The sequence below is a fragment of the Protobothrops mucrosquamatus genome, unplaced genomic scaffold (assembly GCF_001527695.2).
Source record: "Protobothrops mucrosquamatus isolate PMUCROS unplaced genomic scaffold, P.Mucros_1.0 scaffold164, whole genome shotgun sequence".
NCBI classification, from domain to species: domain Eukaryota; kingdom Metazoa; phylum Chordata; class Lepidosauria; order Squamata; family Viperidae; genus Protobothrops; species Protobothrops mucrosquamatus.
The window spans coordinates 780,436-805,232 of record NW_015386527.1 but is presented as its reverse complement, the minus strand read 5'-3'; the positions used below and the strand labels follow the sequence as shown (position 1 = coordinate 805,232).

The 24,797-nt window shown below is 35.4% G+C and overlaps 1 protein-coding gene across 1 annotated transcript in view; it reads left to right on the top strand.

The window, feature by feature from the left end:
- Positions 1-24,797, top strand: part of ZNF236 (zinc finger protein 236) — a 58,767-nt gene that overhangs the window by 18,433 nt on the left and 15,537 nt on the right. The window contains 16 exon segments of the mRNA XM_015813540.1: positions 196-340; positions 1,162-1,422; positions 2,128-2,378; positions 3,021-3,122; positions 9,564-9,715; positions 10,919-11,019; positions 11,167-11,318; positions 12,233-12,442; positions 13,315-13,585; positions 14,779-14,882; positions 15,362-15,727; positions 16,643-16,788; positions 17,658-17,904; positions 18,531-18,710; positions 21,191-21,369; positions 23,161-23,292. Of these exon segments, the coding sequence (XP_015669026.1) occupies positions 196-340; positions 1,162-1,422; positions 2,128-2,378; positions 3,021-3,122; positions 9,564-9,715; positions 10,919-11,019; positions 11,167-11,318; positions 12,233-12,442; positions 13,315-13,585; positions 14,779-14,882; positions 15,362-15,727; positions 16,643-16,788; positions 17,658-17,904; positions 18,531-18,710; positions 21,191-21,369; positions 23,161-23,292 (2,999 nt within the window).

Genomic DNA, 24,797 nt, shown 5'->3' with positions numbered 1-24,797 from the left:
ATTTAATTTTGAAAATGGATCATTGGCCTAGTACAATGTACTGCCCTCCTGAGAATTTTATATACATTAAGGAAAAAAATAATTATGAAAAATGCATAATTTTCATTTCTGTTTAAGAACCAGAATATGCTAAGCACTGGAGGGATTTTTTTTTTTTGGCTTTGAAATAGCATTAACCTGCCATTCTTTCTGCAGGTCTTATTCAGCCAATCCCAAGGAATAGCCAATTTTTCCAAAATTATTTCAATAATAATTTTGTGAATGAAGCAGATCGGCCATACAAATGCTATTACTGTCACAGAGCTTATAAGAAGTCTTGTCATCTTAAACAACATATCCGGTAAATTCTACTTAAAAAATAGAACACTTAAAATTATTATTAAAATGTAAGATAACAAATGGTTCTTTTCTTATTTTTCAAGCTTCCTATTGCAAATCTTATTTTGGTAATTTCAAGAAATACTCAACATTTAAGACAGCACAATTATACTTGTTTAACCGAGGGACCAACTGGTTAGAGAAAATAAAATTAGTATATGTACACACACACACACACACACACACACACACAACATGAAGACTTATAGAAAAGAAATTTATGTTTTGGAATGGATTTTATAGTTCCCAGACTTGAATGTTGTTAGACCTCTGTGAAAAAGTCTAAAACAGGCAGTGCATGAAAGAAACCTAGGCATATTTCTAAACTAGAGGAGTTTAAGAATGGAAAATATTTTAAAACAGAAAGCCTCTTATCTTGCTATAGAAAATGTGTTATCTCTGCCAAAGGTGATATTACAAATTCTGTTGCACCCGTGAAATTGATTGCATTGAAAGACAGGTCGGTGCAAAGAAGGGGAGTTCTCAATTAATTGAGCTTCAGAGACATACAAAAAAAATAGTAAAGGGAAAAGGTAAACAATGGGTGTGGACTTGAAATTTCCCTGGTGATTGCTGAACATAATTAGTGATAAGTCCTGATTTAGGGTTAAGAGGAGAAGAAAATAAGAGGAAAGGGAGTGGAGTAGGAATTTGAACAGGAGATGGTTGCAGGTGCCATTTCTGATACCCTATTTGTCTCCCCTTTTCTCTTTTAATTACTATTTATTTAGTATTTATTTCCCTATCTGTTCCTCTGACTTTTTTCTTTGATTTGTTTCAAAGATCACACACTGGTGAAAAACCATTCAAATGTTCTCAGTGTGGAAGAGGCTTTGTATCAGCTGGAGTGCTAAAGGCGCATATTCGAACCCACACTGGATTAAAAGCATTCAAATGTCTTATATGCAACGGAGCTTTCACCACTGGAGGGAGTCTGCGGAGGCACATGGGCATCCATAATGACCTTCGGCCCTATATGTGCCCGTATTGCCAAAAAACATTCAAAACCTCATTAAATTGTAAAAAACATATGAAAACGCACAGGTTTGTGTATCTTGAAATTCAGTCCTGAACTATAATTAATTCCAGTTGTTATACAATGCTCTTTTGAACTTTTATGGGGCCTGTCGGTAAATTCAAGTTGTTGAATGAATTTTTAGGGCATTTTTTTCAGAGACTGGGAACCTAGGCTGAATTACACACCAATATTTTTAATGAGTAGATCAATTTAAAAAAGAAAATACAGGACGAGAAAAAGCTAAAAGTCTCATTATCACTTGATTTTTTAAATATATTTATTGTGGGCATAATATAAATATATTTCTTTCTGCCAATTAGGTAACTTCCTTTTATTCACTCTAATTCCTTGTTAGTTTCTCTTAGCTTCATTTTATTTAGTACTTTCAAGTTTATAATATAGCAGAAGTAGAAATGTGGGCAGATTGGGGGAATTCAGAAAGTAGCTCAAATTAGATATATTGAGCGATTGATTATATTACATCAAGTTTGTGTCAGATAAATAAATAGATTTTCTCCATGATCTGTCCCTAACCTAATCCTTCAGGTCTTTCAATGGTTTCCTTATTGCTACTGTGACTGAGTCCCTCCACCTTACTTTGGTTGTCCTTTTCTCTTTCCTTCCACCTTTCCCAGCATTAGAGCCTTCTTTAGAGACCCATGTCTTTGCATAATGTGTCCAAAGTTCTAATATGTTGACATTGCAAAAGATGCTTCTTCTTTTTCTTCTAGGTATGAGCTTGCTCAGCAGCTTCAGCAACATCAGCAAGCTGCTTCCATTGATGACACGGTTGTAGATCAGCAGAATTTACATGTTTCTACACAAATGCAAGTGGAAATTGAAAGTGAAGAGTTGCAGTCAACTGAAGCTGTTGCAACAGATCAAGAAGCTATTTTAGATTTAGAACAGCAGCAGGTTGTTGACACTGAAGAAAGCGGACTCAGGCCACAGTTGACTGATCAGTCATTAGGTCAAGAGGAAGGTAAACTACTGAGTGAATGGCTGATTACAGGATTAAAATCCACAGGGTTGTATCACTGATGGTGATATCTGGGAGTTAAGGTGTTAAATAAATATTGTATTGCCTGGATCAAGGTTTTTCGTAAGAAAAGGGGATAAGTATATATTACATTTCCAAATTCCAGATTTGGAATTTCTTTCCTTAGTAGTACTTTTTTGGCAATTCACAGGTATTTTGAAGATAAATGAAATGTAAAAATTAAGTGGCAGGGTTTTAAAAATATCAAAGTAGAAAATAATTAGACTTTTATAATTTCCTGTTTTACTTAACATCTTTTTCCAGCTAAAGTAACCCTCAATTCAGTGGGTATTATTAGTGAACTTTGGAAGCAACAAACAGAATTTGTCCCATGTGTAAAAACACACATCGCAAGGATGACATTTGTCCATACAACGTATATTTCTATGAATGTGTGAAATTTTGTTCATTCTATGTGTGTCACTATTGTATGCATGGATAAAATCAGTTGGATTTAACAGACATTTTGCTTTTCTCCATTAGTCTGTTAAATCAAGGATTTCTTTTTTTTATTAAACAGCTTCCACAGCAACTGCCGAACTACTTAATGTCATTTCCTTTTCAAATACATATATTTAATTTCAGATAGATTTGTGACATCCCAGCATGCACTGCAAGAAAATATAAACCAGTTTGAGCAGCAAACTATAGTACAGCAGTCGTTTGATCAGCAAGGATTATCACAAGGTTGGTAAAGATATAGTCATTTTAAAGGTGTCAGACAGTATTTTTGTTGCATTTGGAAGCTTCACGAGCAATTTATTTCAATTCCAAAATATCATAAATAGAAGGCAGTAAGAACTTAATGCAGTTCTACTGCTAGAAGCTAAAGTCCAGTTATTTTTTAAATTGCAGTTTTATCTTCACTGAGTTGCATCCAAAGGCAACCCTTTGCAGATGAAAATGCTCCTGTTCTCAGAAAGAGCTAGGATCATAATGGAAACTTCCAACAAGAGAAGGATGGTAATTTCCTACAATTCTCTATTCCCCCATCCCACTCCCCAGCAGTGTTCTAAAGGTTTTCAGTCTTTATGTACACTGAAATAGGTTGTGCTGGGGTCTGGAGCTAGACTGATCTTCAGCAGCAATAAATTTGCATAAAATATAAAACTGCATCCCGCCTTTTACATTAAGAATTAGAAAGCATACTTGCTCATTGGTGCACTTTTTGCTTTTTTTTTTTTTTTTTTAAAAGAAATAATTATATTTGGGCGAGGACCTTAAAATGTAAATTACTTAGAAATGCTAGAGAAGGAATAATTAAAAGTCTACATTGTACACAATTCCTATTCAACTTGGAATACCCTCTACAGATTTTCCATACTTTGGAGTTTCCTTGAAGTTCCCGGAGCCCTTCAGAAATTTTGAATTTCAGGTAGGTGTGTATGGACACATGTGTTTAAAATGGTGGACCCCATCCCTTTGTCTGGATATGTGTTTCATTCTTTTCCATTTTCCTTTCTACTAGTTAAGAGAGGAAAATTCAATTCAGGTCATTGTCTCTTTGCTTCTTTGTTCTTACAGACAGCATTGTTCTTAGCTATCACTCGTTGATTCCATAGGAAAAACATTACATGCTCTGTTATTAGACGACAGTTCAGATTGGTACTTTTCTCCTGCTGTTTCCACAGTTCTCCTTTATATGCCCATAGCTTCTCCTCCTGATGGATAGCTTTTAGATCCATAAGGGCAACACTAGAGGAATAGTACATATGTGATCTGAGGAACTATGCCTGGAAGGAAAAGGGAGCAGAACCATAAACATGACTTCTGCTATAACTATGATTGTTCCATTATAACCATTGGATAGATTATTTTTGCACCCTTCAGAGTTAGAATATATTTTCTTACTACAAGAGCCTTTCAGTACAGTTAATCAAATCTAAATGTGATACAACTCCATTAAAATAAGGAGTTAATAGAAACTTTAACACCTTAAAGGTGTGACCCATATCTCACCTGTATGATGCATACATATAAAATACTATAATTTTCAATTTCTTTAAATGTTACGAAGGCTCTTTCATTAATATTTTTCATTACGTAGTTTGTTGGGAGAATTATTGTATTTTCTGTTTTGTATGCAGGAGATTCATTAGTTTTGAGAACTATTTTTGCGTGAATACAAGTGCTGAAATATACAAGTTATTTTAAAATAAAATCATTGTCAGAACACACAGGATTTGAATACTTCTGTCTCTTCCATGAATACTAAGGATTAAAATGCAGATCTTTTTGTTCTCTACCTTTTCAACAATTCATCTTTAGATGTGAACAAAATCAGCTTCTCGCTGTTTGCAGAGGTCTTCTCTGTTATAGAACAATAATTAAATGACTCACACTTACTGTTAAGCCTATTATTAACCCATGTTAAATTTGGTCTGTTGAACCGTGGCTTAATAAACCAGGATATAAATATAAATTTCATGTGCTCATTTATTTTATTTTTTTTTCTTTGTCACTTGATTCACATAGGACATTAATTCAGATTGAGGTTTGTCAGTTTATTAAATTTAGCTTATGCAAACCCAACCACTATAGTTTAGTATTGACCACTAAGACTTTTTCAATAAACTGTAGTTTAAAAATTCTGGTTTAATATATTCAAGCATTAGCTGAACAGATTGCTCAGCCTACCTCCTGGGTAAGTTGACTTACCAAAATTAATTTTATAGCATGGATTTTCCATCAGATAGTTACTCTCAACTACTTTCTAGACCAGGGGTAGTCAACCTTGGCTCTTTTATGACTTGTGGACTTCAACTCCCAGAATTCCTGAGCCAGCCATGCTGAGGGGAAAGGGAGAGGTTTCCATGCTGAGCCATGCTGACTCAGGAATTCTGGGAATTGAAGCCCACGAGTCATAAAAGAGCCAAGGTTGACTACCCCTGTTCTAGACAAAGAACATTTTTAAACAGAGTCTTAGATATCAGTGCCCAAACAGACATGGAGGTACTGGCCCAAAAAAAAAAAGGGCTCCTTACATTGGCTGCCTAAAAACAAAACCAATTTCTAAATTGAAAAATACCTATGAATGAGTTTCATGCAATTCCTAACAAGGTCTATTCTAGAGCAAGAGTTGAGTTGCTGGATTCCATGGCTAAATATGGGTGCTTCATCACTTGTTATATCGTGAAAGGATATCTATATGTGGTGCCCCAACCACCAAAGATATTGCTCATGTTTTGTTCAACTATCAACTCCATACCACCCCCTTTAGGCTTAGATATTTAAAATCCCTACTTGAAACAACATCCCATTAAGACCTGAATGGTAGCTTGTTCTATTTGATCTAATATATAAGTTGTGAGCAGAACTGCTAACACAAGGCAGTTTAGCTAAAAATCCATTATATTGAACAGATTCGGATTTCATGTAAAGGCAATGTATTTATCCAAAAGTTAATTCTTTGTAATTAACACGTATAGATTTTATTATTTTCTTCTACCTATTTTATCTTCGAAGTAGACCTTGTATTTTACCTTTATTTTATTTTATTTTATTTTATTTGACATGGTCATAACTTTGGTACTACTGCTACCTAACAATTGACAGTCTGGGAACCACTCCTTATTGTGATTCTTATCTCATTGCATCTAAATTGGGCATTCATTATTTCTAAATGTAGTTATTTTTAAATCCACTTTAAAGGTGGATTTCATATCCTGATATAAGAATTTATTAACCACAATTTCCCCCGTTTGAATCAGTGGAAGGCTTCCTGACTTGTTTTTCAATAAATCTGAAGAGCAGAAAGGGGTTAAAAGGTGGTACACATAAAGCTCATGCATATCCTGGTTTATTCAGCCAAGGCTTCATTATTCAAATTTGCCTATTGTGAAGAATAAAAAGCCCCTCAGATTTAACTACCATATAATACACTAAGCAAATAATTTTCCAATCTGCTTGAAAGACTTCCAGGTCAATGGTAGCCATGGATTTTGTAACAAGTAAATATGGAAAGTTATTACATCCTCCCTTCGCTGCATTTTCAACAGTTACCTCCACTTTTTATGGAACTCTGTTCTTTCCAAGAAAAGAAGGAAGCAGTAGAAGGGAAAACAGCGACTTGTAAATTACATCATTTAAAAGGAAGAAATAACGCTCTATGTTGTAGATTCAATTTGAGGAGAATTGTGTGATTATTTTTTCCTTGGATTAGGGCACACATTTATATCAATATTTGTTCCTGCTTTATTTGGTGGGTAATAAGGAAGATAAAGGGTACCGGGTCAACCTCTTAGACACATGCATGTGTACATAATAAGTTTTACACTTGCCGAGACTCAATTTTCCTTTGAAGTTAAATACAAGACACCTTTAATGACATTTTTTCTTCCTTTTACTTTCCATTCACTGGAATGATACCGATAAATCATTTAGGAATCTTACAAAGATGTAAACAAGAAAAGAAGATCCAAACCTCTTGTCTCAAAGGTAAAAAGGTATCGGTAATAATATTACATGAGCTATTACTATATTGTTCTTCATTAGGTATTGCTGATTTTATGGATCCCTGTTTTTCTATAGCAATATGTAGGGTTGGTTAGATGACATCAAGTTGGCATGACCACACATGTTCCCTATGTCACACTATCTCTAGTGATAATGCATAGCTATTCCAAAAATATTCCAGTGATCTCTTGATTTCCATCCAGAGAACAACTTTGCCAAGGTCAGACATTTTCCCCCAGTCCAAATATATTCCTCATTATCTTTCACCACTAAGTAGCCGCTAATAGATGGCAATATTTGTATAAAATTTATTTTTACTTGCTACATATTAGTTTCTAATATGATCCTGACATATATTGGGTTAATAATAATAATAGTAAAGTTGGAAGAGACTTTGGAGGTCATCTAGTCCAACCCCCTGCTTAGGCAGGAAACCCTATACCATTTCACACAAATGGCTGTCCAGTCTCTTCTTGAAAACTTCCAGTGCTTCTGGAGGCAGGTTGTTCCACTGGTTAATTGTTCTAACTGTCAGGAAGTTTCTCCTTAGTTCCAGGTTGCTTCTCTCTTTGGTTAGTTTCCACCCATTGCTTCTTGTCCTGCCCTTAGGCGCTTTGGAGAATAGCTTGACTCCCTCTTCTTTGTGGCAGCCCCTGAGATATTGGAACACTGCTATCAAGTCCCCCCTCGTCCTTCTCTTCATTAAACTAGACATACCCAATTCCAGCAACGGTTCCTTATATGCTTTAGCCTCCAGTCCCCTAATCATCTTTGTTGCTCTTCTCTGTACTCCTTCTAGAGTCTCAGCATCTTTTTTGCATCGCGGTGACCAAAACTGGATGCAGTATCAAATCATATATATATATATCTATATATCAAATCATATATTTGACTGACCTTTTTGATATCATTGTCACTCCATATTTTCATATAGTCTCATGCTTTGGATAATATATGTATAATGTGGTTTAAAGAGGCCTATCCCTATCTTATCTATGTTAACTTGTTTGTAAAGTTTCAAATTTAGCAAGCTTCATTTCCTACTTCATAATTCCAGGTTTTCCTTATTTCATGCATCTCACATTCTATGTTCTAATTATGTGTGTCCTTCTAAGTTATGAATTCCTCTTTGTTACTATGAAAGCCAGTCTGGTGTAGTGGTTAAGGCAGTGATGGCGAACCTTTTAGAGACCGAGTGCCCAAACTGCAACCCAAAACCTACTTATGCATCGTCGGGTGCCGGGTGGGTGTGGCTCATTGGGTGGGTGTGGCCATTGGGTGGGCGTGGCTGCAGTGGTAACAGCAGACTGGGTGGGACTAAAAAGTTAAATCAATCAATTCCAACTTTGCAAGATCTTTTTTTTCCTGTGAGAAGTTGAAATTGACTGATTGATTGAACCTTTTTTTTTTTGCACATGGTGGCGGAGGCCTAAAGCGAAAAGGTTTTATAAAACCCAGCTGAAGGCCTAGGACTGGGGCGATGGCGCGCGTGCCCATAGAGAGGGCTCTGAGTGCCGCCTCTGGCACCCGTGCCATAGGTTCGCCACCACTGGGTTAAGGCATCAGGCTAGAAACCAGGAGTCCTGCCTTTGGCACAAAGCCAGCTGAGTGACATTGGGTTATTCACTTTCTCTCTGCCCTAGGAAGGAGACAATGGCAAATCACTTATAAAAAACCTTGCTGAAGAAACTGCAGGGAATTATCAATAACAATGGCAATAATAGAGTTGGAAGGGACCTTGGAGGTCTTCTCGTCCAACCCCCTACTCAGGCAGGAAACCCTAATACCATTTCAGACAAATGGTTGTCCAATCTCTTCTTAAAAACTTCCAGTCTTGGAGCATTCACAACTTCTGGAGGCAGGTTGTTTCACTGATTAATTGTTCTAACTGTCAGGACATTTCTCCTTAGTTCTAGGTTATCCAGTCAGTCTCCGAGAATTGGACATGATTGAATGGAAGAGGGGGAAAAAATGAGTTCCTCTTTCAGGAACCAATCTTCTTGCGTTTTTGATTTGGCTCTCTATATTTAGAGAGAAGGCCAGTCTGTATTGGGGAAAATGTGTCATCATCTGCCACACAAGCATATTGGCATAATGTTTATATACTTTTCTTGTCAGCAATAAATAGTTTGTCATTGTCTTCTTCTAGTTTTCATATTCCTAGATGGGCTGTCTTTCCTCATTTCTATAGAATCATACCTACACTTACCTTAATTATCCTTAGCTTCACCTTTTGATTTTATTGGTGAAGGTGACCCTAATGGCAGCTAATACATGTATGGATTAGCTAATAATAAGGATCATTAACATTATTCAGCTGTCCCATTATATCCAGATCACGGTGTGTCAGGCTTTTAAAATATGATACTATGGTGGTATTACTTACATAAACTTTGAAATAATATCTCACAGTCTTGCCAAGAAAGAGGAGAAGTGAAGGATTATTGACCAGTGCAACAATTTGTTCCAGTCTTGGATCTATCCCAGAGATTTGGAAAGAGATTTTCCTTGCATTCCTGTTTGCTGAGTTCAAGGTGCTATTTTATATGAATCATGTTAAAGAGCTCATTTAGTTAGCAAAACCTGAGTTGTGAAGGATTTTGTGTGTGTGTTTTAGCTGTGTTTGTGTTAAAAAAAATAGGGGGTTGTTTTGTTCATTTGTATTTGTACCAGGTTTTACAGTTAATGATGGCTACAGTCAACCAAATCAGTTTCCAGCAGTACAGCAGCTTCAGGATTCAAGCACTCTCGAATCTCAGGCTCTTTCAACAAGCTACCATCAACCAAATCTGCTTCAGGTTCCTGCCCCTGACACTATCAATGTAGTAAGTATTTATTAAAAGATTGAAGAAACTACTTTGTGCTTTTTCTAATTTGAGACTCTGGATGAGATTTTGGATGAAATCTGTTTTTTATGTGATTTCAAGGCTAATAATAAGACAGAGATAGCTTTGATGGATGATCAGCTTCAGGAACTGAAAGAATTTTTATAACTGTCTCTTGTCAGTCTCTTGAACCTTGGTATTTAAAAACAGAACCATAGTATGGCTAGTTGAGAAATACCTCAAAGACTTTTTGGCAAGTCTTAGAAATCTAATTAGATCCTTGGATCCAATTTCAGAAGATTGTGCTGAATGTAATAGCTGATTTAGATGGATTGGCTTGGTAAGGGACAATAGAAGCTTAATGTGGATAAGACTGCAGTCAATAGGTAGATATAACTTAGGAATTATTTGGGAGGATTTATTGTCCTTTTGAAGAATTAGTTTTCCAGTGTCAAAAACTGTCTTCTTCGTGATCATATTTCAGCAATGTCTATTATTTTATATAACTAAAATTAATATACCAATTGTACTCATTACTGGTTTTAATAGTCTGGAGACGATTTAAGTAGGGTAAACCTACTGAAGGATATAATATAACGTCACTTTAAGAAATAGTTTCGGTCAATATTTATTCCAATACTAAGGAAATAACGTTAAAATGATCAATGTTTAGATACAGATTCGGGACAATACTGATATCCACTTTTGGATATTCGTCCTATAAACTTTTTGTGAAGATGGTATAAGAATGCTACAGCAGGCCTTTTCAGTTGCTTCTGCCAAATGCTGGAAATCCACATTTGGAACCTAGATGCTAGAATTTTCTTCATAGAATGTATCTTCATACTTTTTTTTCACATAAGCCTTGACTTTTAGACTGACTTACTGGTAAAGTAAAAGTTAACGATTGGATACCTTTTTTCATGTATTCCTTTTATTTGCTTTTATGTTTTGATCATGACTTCTGTATTGCATAGTTAGCCATCTTGAAAATGCATTTTGGTAGAAAAGCAACGTATATGTAAATATTTTTTTCTCTCCAAAATTAAAACATTTATTTAAATCAGAGAAATAATCTATGCTCAGAATAGGATTGTGGCATTTTGGAATCACTTGGGTTTAGATCTTCTACCCTTATGGGCTCAATCAGAGGTTATTATCCACTGTACATTTAAAGGATTTATTTTAATTATTGATAACCAGGCTACCCGGTTAGTTCAAGATCAATCATCAGACCTTGAGATGCATAACCAGCGTTCCCAGTTTCTGGAAGATAACGATGATCAAAGCAAGAGATCTTACAGGTATGTCACACTTCAAAAGGTATAGTTATATATAATATGTGTGTTTTGCTAGCATTAAGTCAGAAACTGTAATTTTTTTCACATATTCATAGGTATTCATCAATTCTTTTGTTTCATTTTATTCAACGGAAACTTTCATTTTAATAGGTGTGAGTATTGCAATAAGGGCTTCAAGAAATCTAGCCACTTGAAGCAGCACGTCCGTTCACACACTGGGGAGAAGCCTTATAAATGTCAACTCTGCGGCCGGGGATTTGTCTCTTCTGGAGTTCTTAAATCTCATGAGAAAACACATACAGGTGATGAAATTTTGATAATATTTGGCTCCCTTGCAAATCCCTTTAGCTTACTTAAAATGGACAGTAGTACAATGGGATCATGGCCGGAGATACAGATAGACCTTGACTTATGACCATAATTGAGCTCAAAATTTCTGTTGCTAATTGAGACAGTTGTCAAGTGAGTTTTGCCCCATTTTATGACATTTCTTGCCATAGTTGTTAAGTGAGTCACTGCAGCTGTTAAGTTAGTAACATGGTTGTTAAGTGAAACTGACATCCCCACTGACTTTGCTTGTCAGAAAGTTACAAACAGTGGTCACATGACCCCGGGACACTGTAACCGTCATAAACACGAGTCAATTGCCAAGCATCTGAATTTTGATCACATAACCGTGGAGATGCTGTAACGGTTGTAAGTTTGAAAAACTGTCGTAGGTCATTTTTTTTTCACTGTTGTCGTAACTTTGAATGGTCACTAAATGAACTGTTGCAAGTCGAGGACTTTCATCATGGAGGTTCCATTTAATTAATGGGATTAATAGTTACCAGTTACAAAATCTTTTATAAATTCACAAAAAGTGGCATCAGTGTAGTGATTTGTTGAGAAAACTGAAGTAGTAATGAGAGAATAGATTTGAAATCCTCACGCAGCCGTGAAGCTCATTTGGTGACAGAACTAGCCAGTCTTTATTACCCTAATTTTATAGGATTGTTTTGAATACTTTTGTAGGGGAGGAGTAACCTTGTATTGCAGCTGAACGTAGATTAAAAATGTGGTGAATAAATAAAAATAAATACATCTGTGGAACTAATTGGAAGTCATCAGAGTATGTTTTCACATTTGCCTTTGTTTTGTATCATTTTGATGTAGAGATGAATTATACAACCACCACTCCCCGTTTCCATTTACTTTCCTCTGGTTTTACCCCCAGGAGTTAAAGCATTCAGTTGCAGTATTTGTAATACTTCCTTCACCACCAATGGAAGCCTTACTAGACATATGACAACTCATATGAGTATGAAGCCCTACAAGTGCCCATTTTGTGATGAAAGCTTCAGAACCACAGTTCACTGTAAAAAACATATGAAAAAGCATCAAGCAGTGTCTTCAACAGCAGCAACGGGAGAAGTAACTGGAGGGGGTAAGCAACTTTCTCTATGTAGCAGAAAAGCATATTACAATTAGCCTTGACTTACAATTGGTTGTTTAACTAGCATTCAAAGTTATGACAGTCTTGAAAAGGATGCTCTACAACCCATAAAGCACTTCTGACCATTGTAAAAAATATTGGATCGCCTCCCCATCACATGACTCTATATTTTCAGTACTTGGCAATTGGCTCACATTTATAACCAGTTGCCAAGCTCCCTGTGATCATGTGATCGTCATTTGCAATTTTCTCTGCTGGCTTCCCAAGAAATTCAGTGGGGAAGCCAAGAGAGATGGTGGTGATGGTGGTAGTGGTGGTGGTGGGGAGAGCGGAACTGAAATCCTTTGTGCACAGAGGGGAAGGAAAGCCCTTGGTGGGCTATCAGGAGAGTATCGTATCAGCAAGTAGATCTTTTGTTCTGTCTTTTTAATAACCTGGGAGAGCACTTAACAATCACAACCAGGAATGCCAGGATTGCAGTCGTTGAGCAAAGCAGTCATGGGCATCTCACTTAGCAACCACTTTGCTCAAAAACTTTGCTCAAAAAGATTCTGGCCTCAGTTGTGGTTGTAAATTCAGAATTAGCTATAAATGTTCTTTAGCATAAAAAAATTACAGGATTTTTTTTGCCTGGAATTGTATAATCAGACTTGTATAATTTGAAAGAGAACATGCATCACAATATTGTGTTGTTAGTTGACGTAGACCATGTAGTGGCCTTGCAGGCACATATCTGATGCCCTTTCAGCTTGGAGTATCTGTACTTTTGTATAAGTGCTATGAATTTTGCATTAACATCCAAGAAGTTTTTGTTTGGTATTACTAGGTCCTTAAAAGTGTTGCTTTCCTATTTAATTATGCAGAAGAAGAAGAGGCAGCATCTGAAAAGACAAGCTCTCGAAAATCTAGGCCAGGTGTTATCACATTCACAGAGGAGGAAACAGCTGAACTTGCGAAGATTAGACCTCAAGAAAGTGCCACTGTCTCTGAAAAAGTACTGGTCCAGTCTGCAGCAGAAAAGGACAGGATTAGTGAAATCAAAGACAAACAAGCAGAAATGGAGGCTGAGCCAAAATATGCCAATTGTTGTAGTTACTGTCCAAAAAGCTTTAAAAAACCTAGTGACTTAGTTAGGTAAGTGAATGAGATTTTTTTTTAGTTTTGATAAATGAATTATATTACTTTGCATTTTAGTTTCTTTCATCCTTAATTAAAAGGAAGAGGCAAGCAACCTTCCAATGGTCATTTGCGTATAAACCTGAGCAAATGGGTACCACCTGCCACACCGGCTAGGGTAGTTTGTACTATCTCTGAATAACTCTTTACAAAACAGTCTGACTTCTCAGTGTTGGCAGGGTCTCATCTGTCAGTTCAGTACTAACTGCATGCTCAGTATTTTGATGACATTATTTTCCAGTTAGAAGCTGGTCACACTGAAACCAAATTTTGAAAGCATTCTACAGCAAAGCGTAGATATAGCTCTATTATTTCATGTTCTTTGGATTATAGTAGTTACAATAAAATGCCATATGTTTTATTACTTTTGAAGAGTTTATATTCGATGATACAATTAAATGCACGCACAGGCAGTTTTGATAGTTTAATGTTTTTCTCATACATGCACATACAACTTGTGTTCATCTGCAGCAAAGCACTAGTTTTGACTACTTAAATAACAACTGGTCTATGGACTTCTTGGCTAAATACTATTTTTATCATCCCCTTATATTCAGATTATAATTTTTCCATCAAATAATTCTTTATTCTTTACTTTACAAAGTTATGTTAACCATTGGGAGGCAGTATGTGATTGGCTTCATCCTTATTGAGACTCATCAGGTGTATGCCTGATGAGTCCCACTAAGGGTGAAACTAGACATATATTGCATCTTGGTGATCAACACAACTGAAAATACTATACAGGTTATGCACTTTATAAAAACACAGAAATTCCTCTCCCCTCAGCCCAATAGTGGAGGTGAAAGTCATTTAATGCTGTACAGGAGAACATGATATAACAATTGAATCTCTCAGAGTTAAAGTGGACTGTATATAACAATTTCTTCCCCCATGTCAATTTATTTACAAATATGTATCTGCTAAATCTGTACTTAGAACCAAGTTTGGAAAGTACAGGATATTATAGGCACATTTTTTAAAAATGATTTTTACTATATGCTTAGGCTGCGTTGAATGTAGACCATAGAGTTTTGATAATTCTATAGGAAAATGAGGCCTAACTGAAGATGAGACCCAACTGAAACTTTTTAGCTATTTTAGTAAACATAATATACCTTTTAATGATTAGAACAAATATCTTTGGCTAGGCATGTACGTATCCATACGGGAGAAAAGCCTTATAAATGTGATGAATGTGGAAAAAGTTTTACTGTAAAGTCGACTTTGGACTGTCATGTAAAAACACACACAGGTATGTAAGATCATGAGCACTTCCAGCTTAATTAGATAACAGTGAATAAACATCAGATATATACTGTACCTTGTATTTTAGGCTGGTAATCTGGCAAAGATACTTGACTTTCTAATGAATTAACAATTTAGCTTTTAATACTTAAGTATACCGTTTGGTTTCCCTCCCTCCCCCCCATGCATTTCTTCTTCCACTTAATTGTCTGAAAGCTGGTTAAATGGTTATAGTATAACCAATATATTTGACGTATACTAGCTGACTTTGTCTAGTTTATGGCCTAAAAGTATTTTTTTTTTCAAAACTCTGAAATTTAGGAGTAAGTCATGATTTAGGAGGAAGTCCCCTCTAAACAAGTTCTTTATCAAATACTATAAAACATTAATGCAGATTTTTTTAATGTCCAAACAAAATCTAGCAGAAATGTATAAGTGATCAGAAATAATGTATATTTCGCTGTACACTATTTCATTGTTCTCCAGGTCAGAAACTTTTCAGCTGCCATGTATGTAGTAATTCATTTTCTACAAAAGGGAGTTTGAAAGTTCATATGCGCCTACATACTGGAGCAAAGCCTTTTAAGTGTCCTCATTGTGAATTAAGGTTTCGGACTTCTGGACGCAGAAAGACTCACATACAGTGCCATTTTAAATCAGAGGCCAAGAAAGCCAGGAAACCTGGTTCTCGTGCTACAGCTAAAGGTCTACAGCCAGTCAATCTTCTTAATTCATCCACAAATGATCCTAATGTTTTCATCATGAATAATTCGGTGCTGACAGGCCAGTTTGAGCAAAATTTGCTCCAGCAAAGTATCGTTGGTCAGGCTATACTTCCTGCTTCTATGTCAGGTAAACATGGAAGTGTTTCATTCTATTTTCTAGGGGTTTCGGTTTGGGAAAGGTGATGTAGAAATGTTTATGCTGTTCAAAATCAAACTCTTCTGTGGCTCCTGTTAATGTTGACGGAGAGACTTTCAAGACAGATGTTGGTAAAGTCACATCAGTTTTGGCTCATTGAACAAGGGTTTCCACAGATATTTAATTGAGTCTCTCCATCTTAAGATGTACAGGTGTGTTTGAAGGTTATTCAGAGAGGACATTTGTTTGTGGGTTTTTTTTGCAGGGAGACACTTGGGTTGTATTAGAAAAAAATGCAATTCTTATGATTTCAGGATTTCTGCCTGATTATTGATATCTTGGAAATAAGATATAATAACTAATAAATTTGAAGAGAATGGTAAAATATTTTTAAAAATTCAGTCGGTTGCATCATAAAATTAGTAAACTGCAGTACTAAAATAGTAGCAAAATTATTGAAAACCATAAATTCTGGTTGATTTATTATATTTTATGGAATGCTAATTATTTTGGTACAAATAGTTTTAGTCATTTAGTGTGTACGGATTTGTGTTGTGTCATTCCCACTGTATGTACACCCGCTTACTTATATTCATTTGTATGTGTAGAATGCACATACTCTCTGATTTCATTGCTATCAAAATCAATCAGAATTAATCAATTTTACAGCATATAGTACCAGTTTTATTGGTATTACCACTATGCAGTATTGCATATTTATTTAAAAAGAAGATTCGTTATTCAGTAAGGCATTCCTCAGTAAGTGACTTTAGGATTTCAGTTTTAATTATGGTAGTATAGCTTGCTTAATTCACTGATGTAGAAAAGGGATTAATTCATGTTTAATCTTAGTTTTTGTATATAAAAACTGAAATATATATAAAATATGGCTGTTTTCTTTGGTAGCTGGAGGTGATTTAACTCTATCCTTGACAGATGGTAGTTTGGCCACCCTTGAAGGAATACAGTTGCAACTTGCTGCCAACTTGGTTGGACAGAATGTTCAAATTTCTGGAATAGATCCTAGTAGCATTAACAACATTACTTTACAGGTGGGTTTATTCTATATTATCCTTCATAAGCTGTATAATAAGTTATACATAGACAAATGCCCATAATCCCTTTTACTCTCCAGATCTTTCATTTAATGACTAAATAATATTTAAGTGCTATTTTTTTCTCCTCTTCCTGCAAGTAATTTTCTTTGCATAATTTTATTTATTTTATTGCCCGCTTACTTAGAATATGGATTCCTAATTCTCCCTAATTACTGAAAAAATTTAACTGCTAAGAGAATGTTATAGGCATCCTTCTAAAAGGGGATTTACCCATGTGCAGAAGAGCTGAATTGGTGAATGTGAAGCATCGCTCACGTTATCATAAGTAATATTGCTGAGAATGTTTTTTGCTATCTTTCTGACCCAGTATCTCCTATTTTATATTTGAAAGTTTTTAGCAGGAGATGAGGCACTGTGAAAAGAAAGCCCTTGACCTGCAGCTGTACAACCTTTTGATTTTCTAAGAAAGTTAATTATGTTCATGTAGCGCTTAGAAGCTTTCTTATAAATAATACTTGACACTTTGCTTTGAACAAGCCAACTTTAAAACAGTAGTTCTAGAAGGTCTTCAGATAGAATAAAGGTCTGCTGAGTGCCAATGGACATGGAAAATTTAGATCTTTTAATGCTAAAAAGGAAAATGAAGTGGTTCAGATTCACGATTTGGCAACGTCTGGCAGAATTTGTATTTTATTGGATGATATTCAAAATAAGCCAATGTAACATTGCCACAAAACGTTAAGTTATCCAGATCTATCTATGACATGAGCCAACATCTTTTACTTGGGTATTATAGTTTTACTATACTCGGATTTAGAAAATAAAAGTGGAATATATTTCCTATTGAACTTGTTTCTTTTCAGATTGACCCCAGTCTTTTGCAACAGACTCTTCAACAGAGTAATGTACTGAGCCAGCAGCTAACAGGAGATCCCAGTATGGTGTCTCAGAACTCCTCCCTACAGACAGCAGAAAGTACAGTGTCAGCAGCAAATGTGGTAATACAGCCCTTGTCAGGCTTGTCCTTACAGCCCAATGTTACTTCTTCAGCAAATATGACAATGGGGCCTATGGCTGAGCAAGAATCTGTATTGGCTACAACTACTACAGGTAAATACAGTAGGAAAGCATATCCGACTAGAAGGTCTTTGATTAAAATTATCTAAATTCTTGTTATTTTCCTATCTTATAATCATACCACTATAATCTGATAAAACACATATTTCTATTAAGAAAAATTTCTAAAATAGATCAAGATAAGGCCATCTTATCCTCACAGGCCAGAAATTCAATTTCTCTCAGGAATATCTCCCTGAAATAACTTACTGTATGATCCTCCTGGCCCATCTCTGAGAGATATTTTTCTATTTTTTAATTGCTTAAATAATTTAAAATATGATTGCTTAATTCTTTGGAAAAAGCAAAGATTTGATCCCTCATTAAGGATGGTTCTACAAATGGTCCCCTGCAGGAGTCTGGAAGAAAATTCTTCAGATCAGTCCCAGGAATCACAAACAACCTTCTACTCCTTCAGATCTAACCCAGATAGACCACCTGTTTTTCCACTATTGTGATTCCAATTCTTGGATTATTTATATGGCAACTATTAATATTTGATATGCATCAAAGCCAGCTCCCTTACATTTTTCAGTTATGTATCCAACCCCATTATAACATTAAATATGTACAATGTAAAGCCTGACTACTTTTATTTAGTTTATTTTACTCACGTTCAGGTTCACAGGATCTCTCTCAAGTTATGACTTCACAGGGAATGGTATCAACTGCCAATGGTCAGCATGAGATTACACTGACAATAAATAGTTCTGGTCTGAGTCATGTTTTAACTCATGCTTCTAGTTCAACCACTACAAATTCATCAGGAACCCCTCAAGAGATCACCCTTACTATATCTGGCAAGTATAATTGTGAAGTCATTCTGATTCTTCTCAGTTGGCTCTGTTTTAATGAAACATACTCATTTGCAGGTTTGTCTTAGGTGGAAGATTTAGAGTATATTTGGTGGGGTTAAAAATGTAATGTTATAGTAAGTTTTGTACAAGCTCTCCTTGATCTTTAACTAATTAGTACTAATTGAGTATATATTAGAATTATTATTATTTTTTAAAAAATTTTGAGGCTTTTGGTGAACAGGAACTGCACAGCAGTTTGGCAATATACAGTTTATATTGTGAAAGAATTCATAATTATGTACTTTGAACTTGACAAAATTTAGCATACTTGTCTCTCAATTTGTTATACGAGTGAGAATAATTCTGTGCTTTATTTCATTATATAGATATGCTCTCTGTACATACTGATTTTGTCAATTTGTATTAAAATAGGATGCAGTGGACCTTCTAAGTGTAGAGCTTAGTCATGCTTAAACTCTTATTCTGAAGTTTAAAAATAAACTATTCCCTTTTGAAAATGAAAAATTGTTCATTTTAAATAATAAAATATATAAAGTTTCATGATGGCACTAATTGCTGAGAGCTTTATTACTGAAAAAGGAAAGTGAAATTTAGATCTGAAGTGGCTAAACAATTCCATTTTCCATTTAGGCCAAGATCTTATTCAACACATTTCCTCTGGCAACAGTGAACTGAATGGAAGCCTACGATTGGCAACACCTAATATCACTAATCAATCACCTGCTACTACATTAACTATAAATAATGATCAGTTACTGTCTCAAAACTCAACATTGAATAGTTCTTCAGGTGAGTTTTCATTTATTTTCTTCAAACTTGCTCGTTTGCACATAGTTATTTAAAACTACTTTACAATGAACTCAATGGAATTTACATTTCAAAAGATGTTATTAGTTTGAATCGTATGATTGTCTTTAGTAGGAAATAAGTGAGACAGCCATGGTTTGGAGGAATAGGGTCATGGAGAGAATGTGATTTACCTTGTCAAGATGCAAAGATGGCACAGTTTACCTTCCCAAGGGGCTTAAGTTCATTCCAAAAATATGTACCCCCAGAAGTCACTTCCAGTGCTAGAACTGCCAAACAAGAGCTTGCAGTCATGAAAAGCATCACGTTTCACTGTGGTGGGGAGGGTATGTTGTTTTGCATTGTGTCTTCAAACAGATGCTTTGCATAGCTTTTCCTCACACCAAAGTAATCATCTGAATATTTGAATGTCCTTGTAATCTAAATGCCTGGTCACCTTATCTAAATTTCAGTGCACTTTGTGCTTGTTTGCCCGCTAGCTTTAATTTAGGAGTTCAAGGCAACACATATAGCATTCTTTTCTCTTGTTTTTCTCCACAGCAATCATCTGAGACAGGTTTAGCTAAAAGTGTGGCACCTTTAGAGGTAGACCAGGTTAGGAGACAAATACCCAAGAAAATATGTTATGGTATACAGGTAGTCCTTGACTCACGACCACAACTGAGCCCCAAATTTATGTTGTTAAGTGAGTTTTGCCCCATTTTACGATCTTAAGTGAATCATTGCAGTTATTAAGTTAGTAATGTTGTTAAGTGAATCTGGCTTCCCCATTGACTTTGCTTGTCAGGAGGTCACAAAAAATGACCCCTGGATACTGCAACCGTCATAAATATGAACCAGTTGCCAAGTATCTGAATTTTGATCACGTGACCCTGGGGATGCTGCAACGGTTGTAAGTATGAAAAACGGTCATACGTCACTTTTTTCAGTGTGTTGTAACTTTGAATGGTCACTAAATGAACTGTTGTAAGTCGAGGACTACCTGTATAAGCTATAATAGCAGAATCTTGAAAACCTGACAGTTTGTCTCTCCCTCCCTCTTATACCCAAGATAATCATAGTGGACCAGTCTTGAATTTTTCCTCACTCTCGCCTGTGTTTCCAGGCAAAATTGATATTTTTGTAATGACTGCTATATATTTTCTTCAAGGCCATTTCCAAACCTCTGCTGAGAGAGTGAATTCCCCAAAGTTGCTCAGTTTGGTCTCCCACCAAACATGCTGACTTGCCCATTACAAATTACACTAGTGCAGCCTTCCTAATCCTGACATTCTGAATCAGACACATGTTAAGCACATTAGTCAGGAGAAGTAGCACCAAGATATTACACAAAATACAGGTTAATGTCATGTAAGTGCCTGTTAAAATCTCTGTGATTCCAGCCTATTCTGTTGAATTTGTTTGCTGCATGCAGAATATCTGAGGGCAAGCAGACATTAATGAGCATTTATTTTAATTGTTAGGAATACATATTTTTTTATAGGTGGTAAGTAGCACAGAACTATTTTAGAGTATGATACTTCTAGTTGAAGCTGAAATTTAAATTTTGCATGGGTTACAAAATGGCTAAATAATGAAGAATCTAAGAATGTTGTACATCTCTAATTATGGATTGTGATTCTGATTTTGAATTCTTAACAATATACTTTTTGTAGAACTTAACACTTCAAACGGAAACCTTCCAGCAACACCACCCCTGTCTCAGCCAGCTCAGAATCTAGTAATGTCATCTCCAGGTGTGGGAGGAGATGGCAGTGTCACGTTGACCCTGGCAGATACTCAGAGTATGTTATCTGCTGGTCTTGATGCAGTCACACTTAATATCACTTCACAGGTTTGTATCATTTCTCTGAACTGTTCTATCCTGTTCTTAACCTTTCCTAAAGGTATAGAATTTGAAAAAAATATTGTTAATGTTAATGTTAATGTTAATTTAATTTGTATACCGCCCTTCTCCCATAGGACTCAGGGCGGTTCACAGCATATTAAAAAACAAATACTATACACAAAATACAAGAATACAGAAATACAAAAATATAAACCCCAATAAAAGCCGAATTAAAAACCAAATATTGCCAGCTGTGTTTCCGATTAAAATTACTTTTAAAATCATCCCTACCTAAAATTAACCATTAAGTAAGAAATCCTGCTTGTATAGCAATGAATACCGAACATATTTTTAAAAGTATGCTATATACCTCACTCTTCATGTGGTTTCGACTTTGTGATATATCTGGTGCTGCATATTTCAAGGTCACTATGTGATTGAATTTTTGCTTATGTTTCCTAAGGGTAAGATGGGACATTCAGGCTTTGCATTCAAACTTCTGTTGTTTTTCCCCCTCTTCTTGCCTATTCTCTTTGCTTCCTAAAACTTGCTCCAGATAATATGGAATTCTAAAGATGGCATGAGAACTGCAGGGGGAAGCACAGATTAACAAATATACTGTAGCTCCCTTCTTTTCTCCCCAGGAAGCATTGAATTAGTGGGACTAGAAACTCTGTTGTGTCCTTTTGTTTCCAGAACAATAGTTTGAATCCAGCTGACTGATAGCTCTCATCAATTACAAAGGACTTTTGTTTTCCCTTCGGTTTTCCCATTAATTTATCTACATCTGGCATATCCATAGATTAAATATACAAATTGAATAAAATGAAAAAATGAAAAAATGAAATCCCTTGCAGTAAGAAGAAAATACAGAAGAGAGTTACACCTGTGGGAGATATTTTAAATTTGGAAGTGTGTTAAGGAAGGATATAGGGTGTGATACAAATATGAAGATGGATAATATGAATTGGTGCTTCTTTTAGCTGTATGGTTTTAAAACAAAGTGTAGCATACAGGCGAGATGGACAGTAAACAAGTCTAATAGTTATAATCGTTTATCAGAATATGTTATATAATGCTGCATCTTCATTGCTTTCCTCTTAGGAACCAATTTGAAGAATGTAAAACTGAAATAAATGTTTATTAGTCTTTTATATAGCCTTTTCAACTTTATGTTTAGTTGTTTTTTAATTATTAACGAGTGACAAATCTCTTGAATTTTGTTAGTTCTACATATTAACAAATTGATGGTGCCGTAAGTGTGATTTGTTGGACAGATTTAGATTTAACACAAAACTTTCATTAATGCTATAGGATAATAGTCTATAGCAGGGGCCCCCAATCCCTGGTCCATGGACTGGCACTGGTCCTGGGCATGCCAGAAACCGGTCTGCGCAAACAAGCAAAGCCCCATCCGCGGGATGCAGGGAGCACACGAAACCACGCCTCCTCTGGTCCGCGGAAAAATCTTTATGGCACCAGTCCCTGGTGCCCAAAAGGTTGGGGGCCACTGGTTTGTAGGCTATCAGTAAATTAATTTTACATTACATATTATTGCATTTAAGGTGAACCCTAATATTCAACAAGTTAAATATTTTAGGGTTATTAATAGATGCTTATGTTAAACATTTCACCTGTGTTATCATGGGGACTTCACAAACAAATGATCTTATCTATTGATAACTTTTAGTTACCTATGCATGGAAAGTTTAAATAATAAATAAGTTAAGTTGCATAGACTTTGATGATGTGAGTTAATTGCACATTTTTCTAAACATTTGGAAATTTCTTTCCCAGGGTCAACAGTTTCCTGCTTTACTCACAGATTCTACTCTCTCTGGGCAGACCAATTCAAACTCGCAGCAGGTCATATTAGTCAGTCATGCTCCACATTCAGTACCTCCAAACCATGATGAATTAACTTATCAGGTAAGTAGTCTTCATTAGCCTTTCTTGAATGATAATGCAGTCATTTTGTGTCCTGTATCTGAGGTTGTCATTTATCTTACTCATTTTATTTTATTAGGGATAGTATCTATAAAAACTTCAATTTGACAGAGGTTTGCTCTTCTAAAGAGAATTTGAGATGGCACTCTATTAAAAGTAGTATTTGTTATTTTTCTAAATGAGACCTGAAGTGCAGTCCTTTATATAGAGGGGCTGTTGTTCAATCAACCACATAGTGTATATTGCAATGTTTTCCAGCCTGGTACTCTCCCAATATATTTTAGATATTGTCAATTGCCATAATCCCCCTGTCAGTGTAACCTCTAATTAATGGATTCTGAAATTTAAAGTCCAATATATCTAAGTAATTTGTTTGAAGAATCTCATATATGGAACTGAAGCCTTAGGCTGATATTTTTGTTCACAACTATCCTAGTGAATTTAATACAGCATATTTTTGCATTGATATACATTATTGGTGTCAGATGCAACTTTTTTATTTTAAAGTCAAAATTTGATTCTCTCATGTGATTGTTTTATTCTTAATACTTATTTTATCTTGTTCTTCTTACATGCCCTGGTTGCATCTCATCATCATTATTGTTTAATTCTTCTGATTTTCTCTTACATCACTAATCAGAAACTTACTATTATTATTCTGCTCTTTTGGATTCTTTTAGGATAGTTTTTCAAATTAATTATAATCATTAGTGTTAATGATTGTTGCTTGTAAATTTGATAGCTGGATTAGCTTGCCTCGTCTTTTTCCAACAGCATCCTATAAGATCTCTGAATGAGCAGTGGTGAAGATAACCATTTCCCATGTTGTTTGTGTCCAGTTTCTGAAGAATCTTTGTTTGATTGATAAGATCCTACATACATTTTTCATTTTTTAAAGAATTAATTGAATTTAAATGTGATGTCTATAAAGCAAGAAAATGTAACTTCCCCTTTTTTCCATTTTGGCATATGCATTGCTAGCCTTGACAGATGCCCTGTTAGTGTGCTAACATTGCCTTTGAAATAATTTAATTTAAAGTATCCCTTTAAAATGGGCTGTCTGATGAGTGTAGTATTCCTTAGAAGAATTCCTCCTGGCCCACCTAGTTAACCTAAAATCCTGGCCAGCAAGATTTTTGCAATGTGTACAATATGTACAATAATACATGATTCAAAATATGACTTACTTTTGATATTTTGAACTTAATTACACCAGTACTTTCTTTGGATGATCTTTGCATTGAAACTTTAAAGGAGAGAATAAAGTATTAAAAGTCAGTTCATATTTTTGCAACTTAATATTTATGATTTTGCTGTACTAAGGACTCCCATATATGTCTGTTGATTGCCTTCGCATCCTTTTAAGGAGAATATTACATTCAGATATATAATTTATTACCGCTATTTGACATAGTTTTCCAGATGTATTGTGCCCAAAAAAAGGCTTAAATATGACTTAACTCTGCAGTAAAGAGTGGTACTGTCAA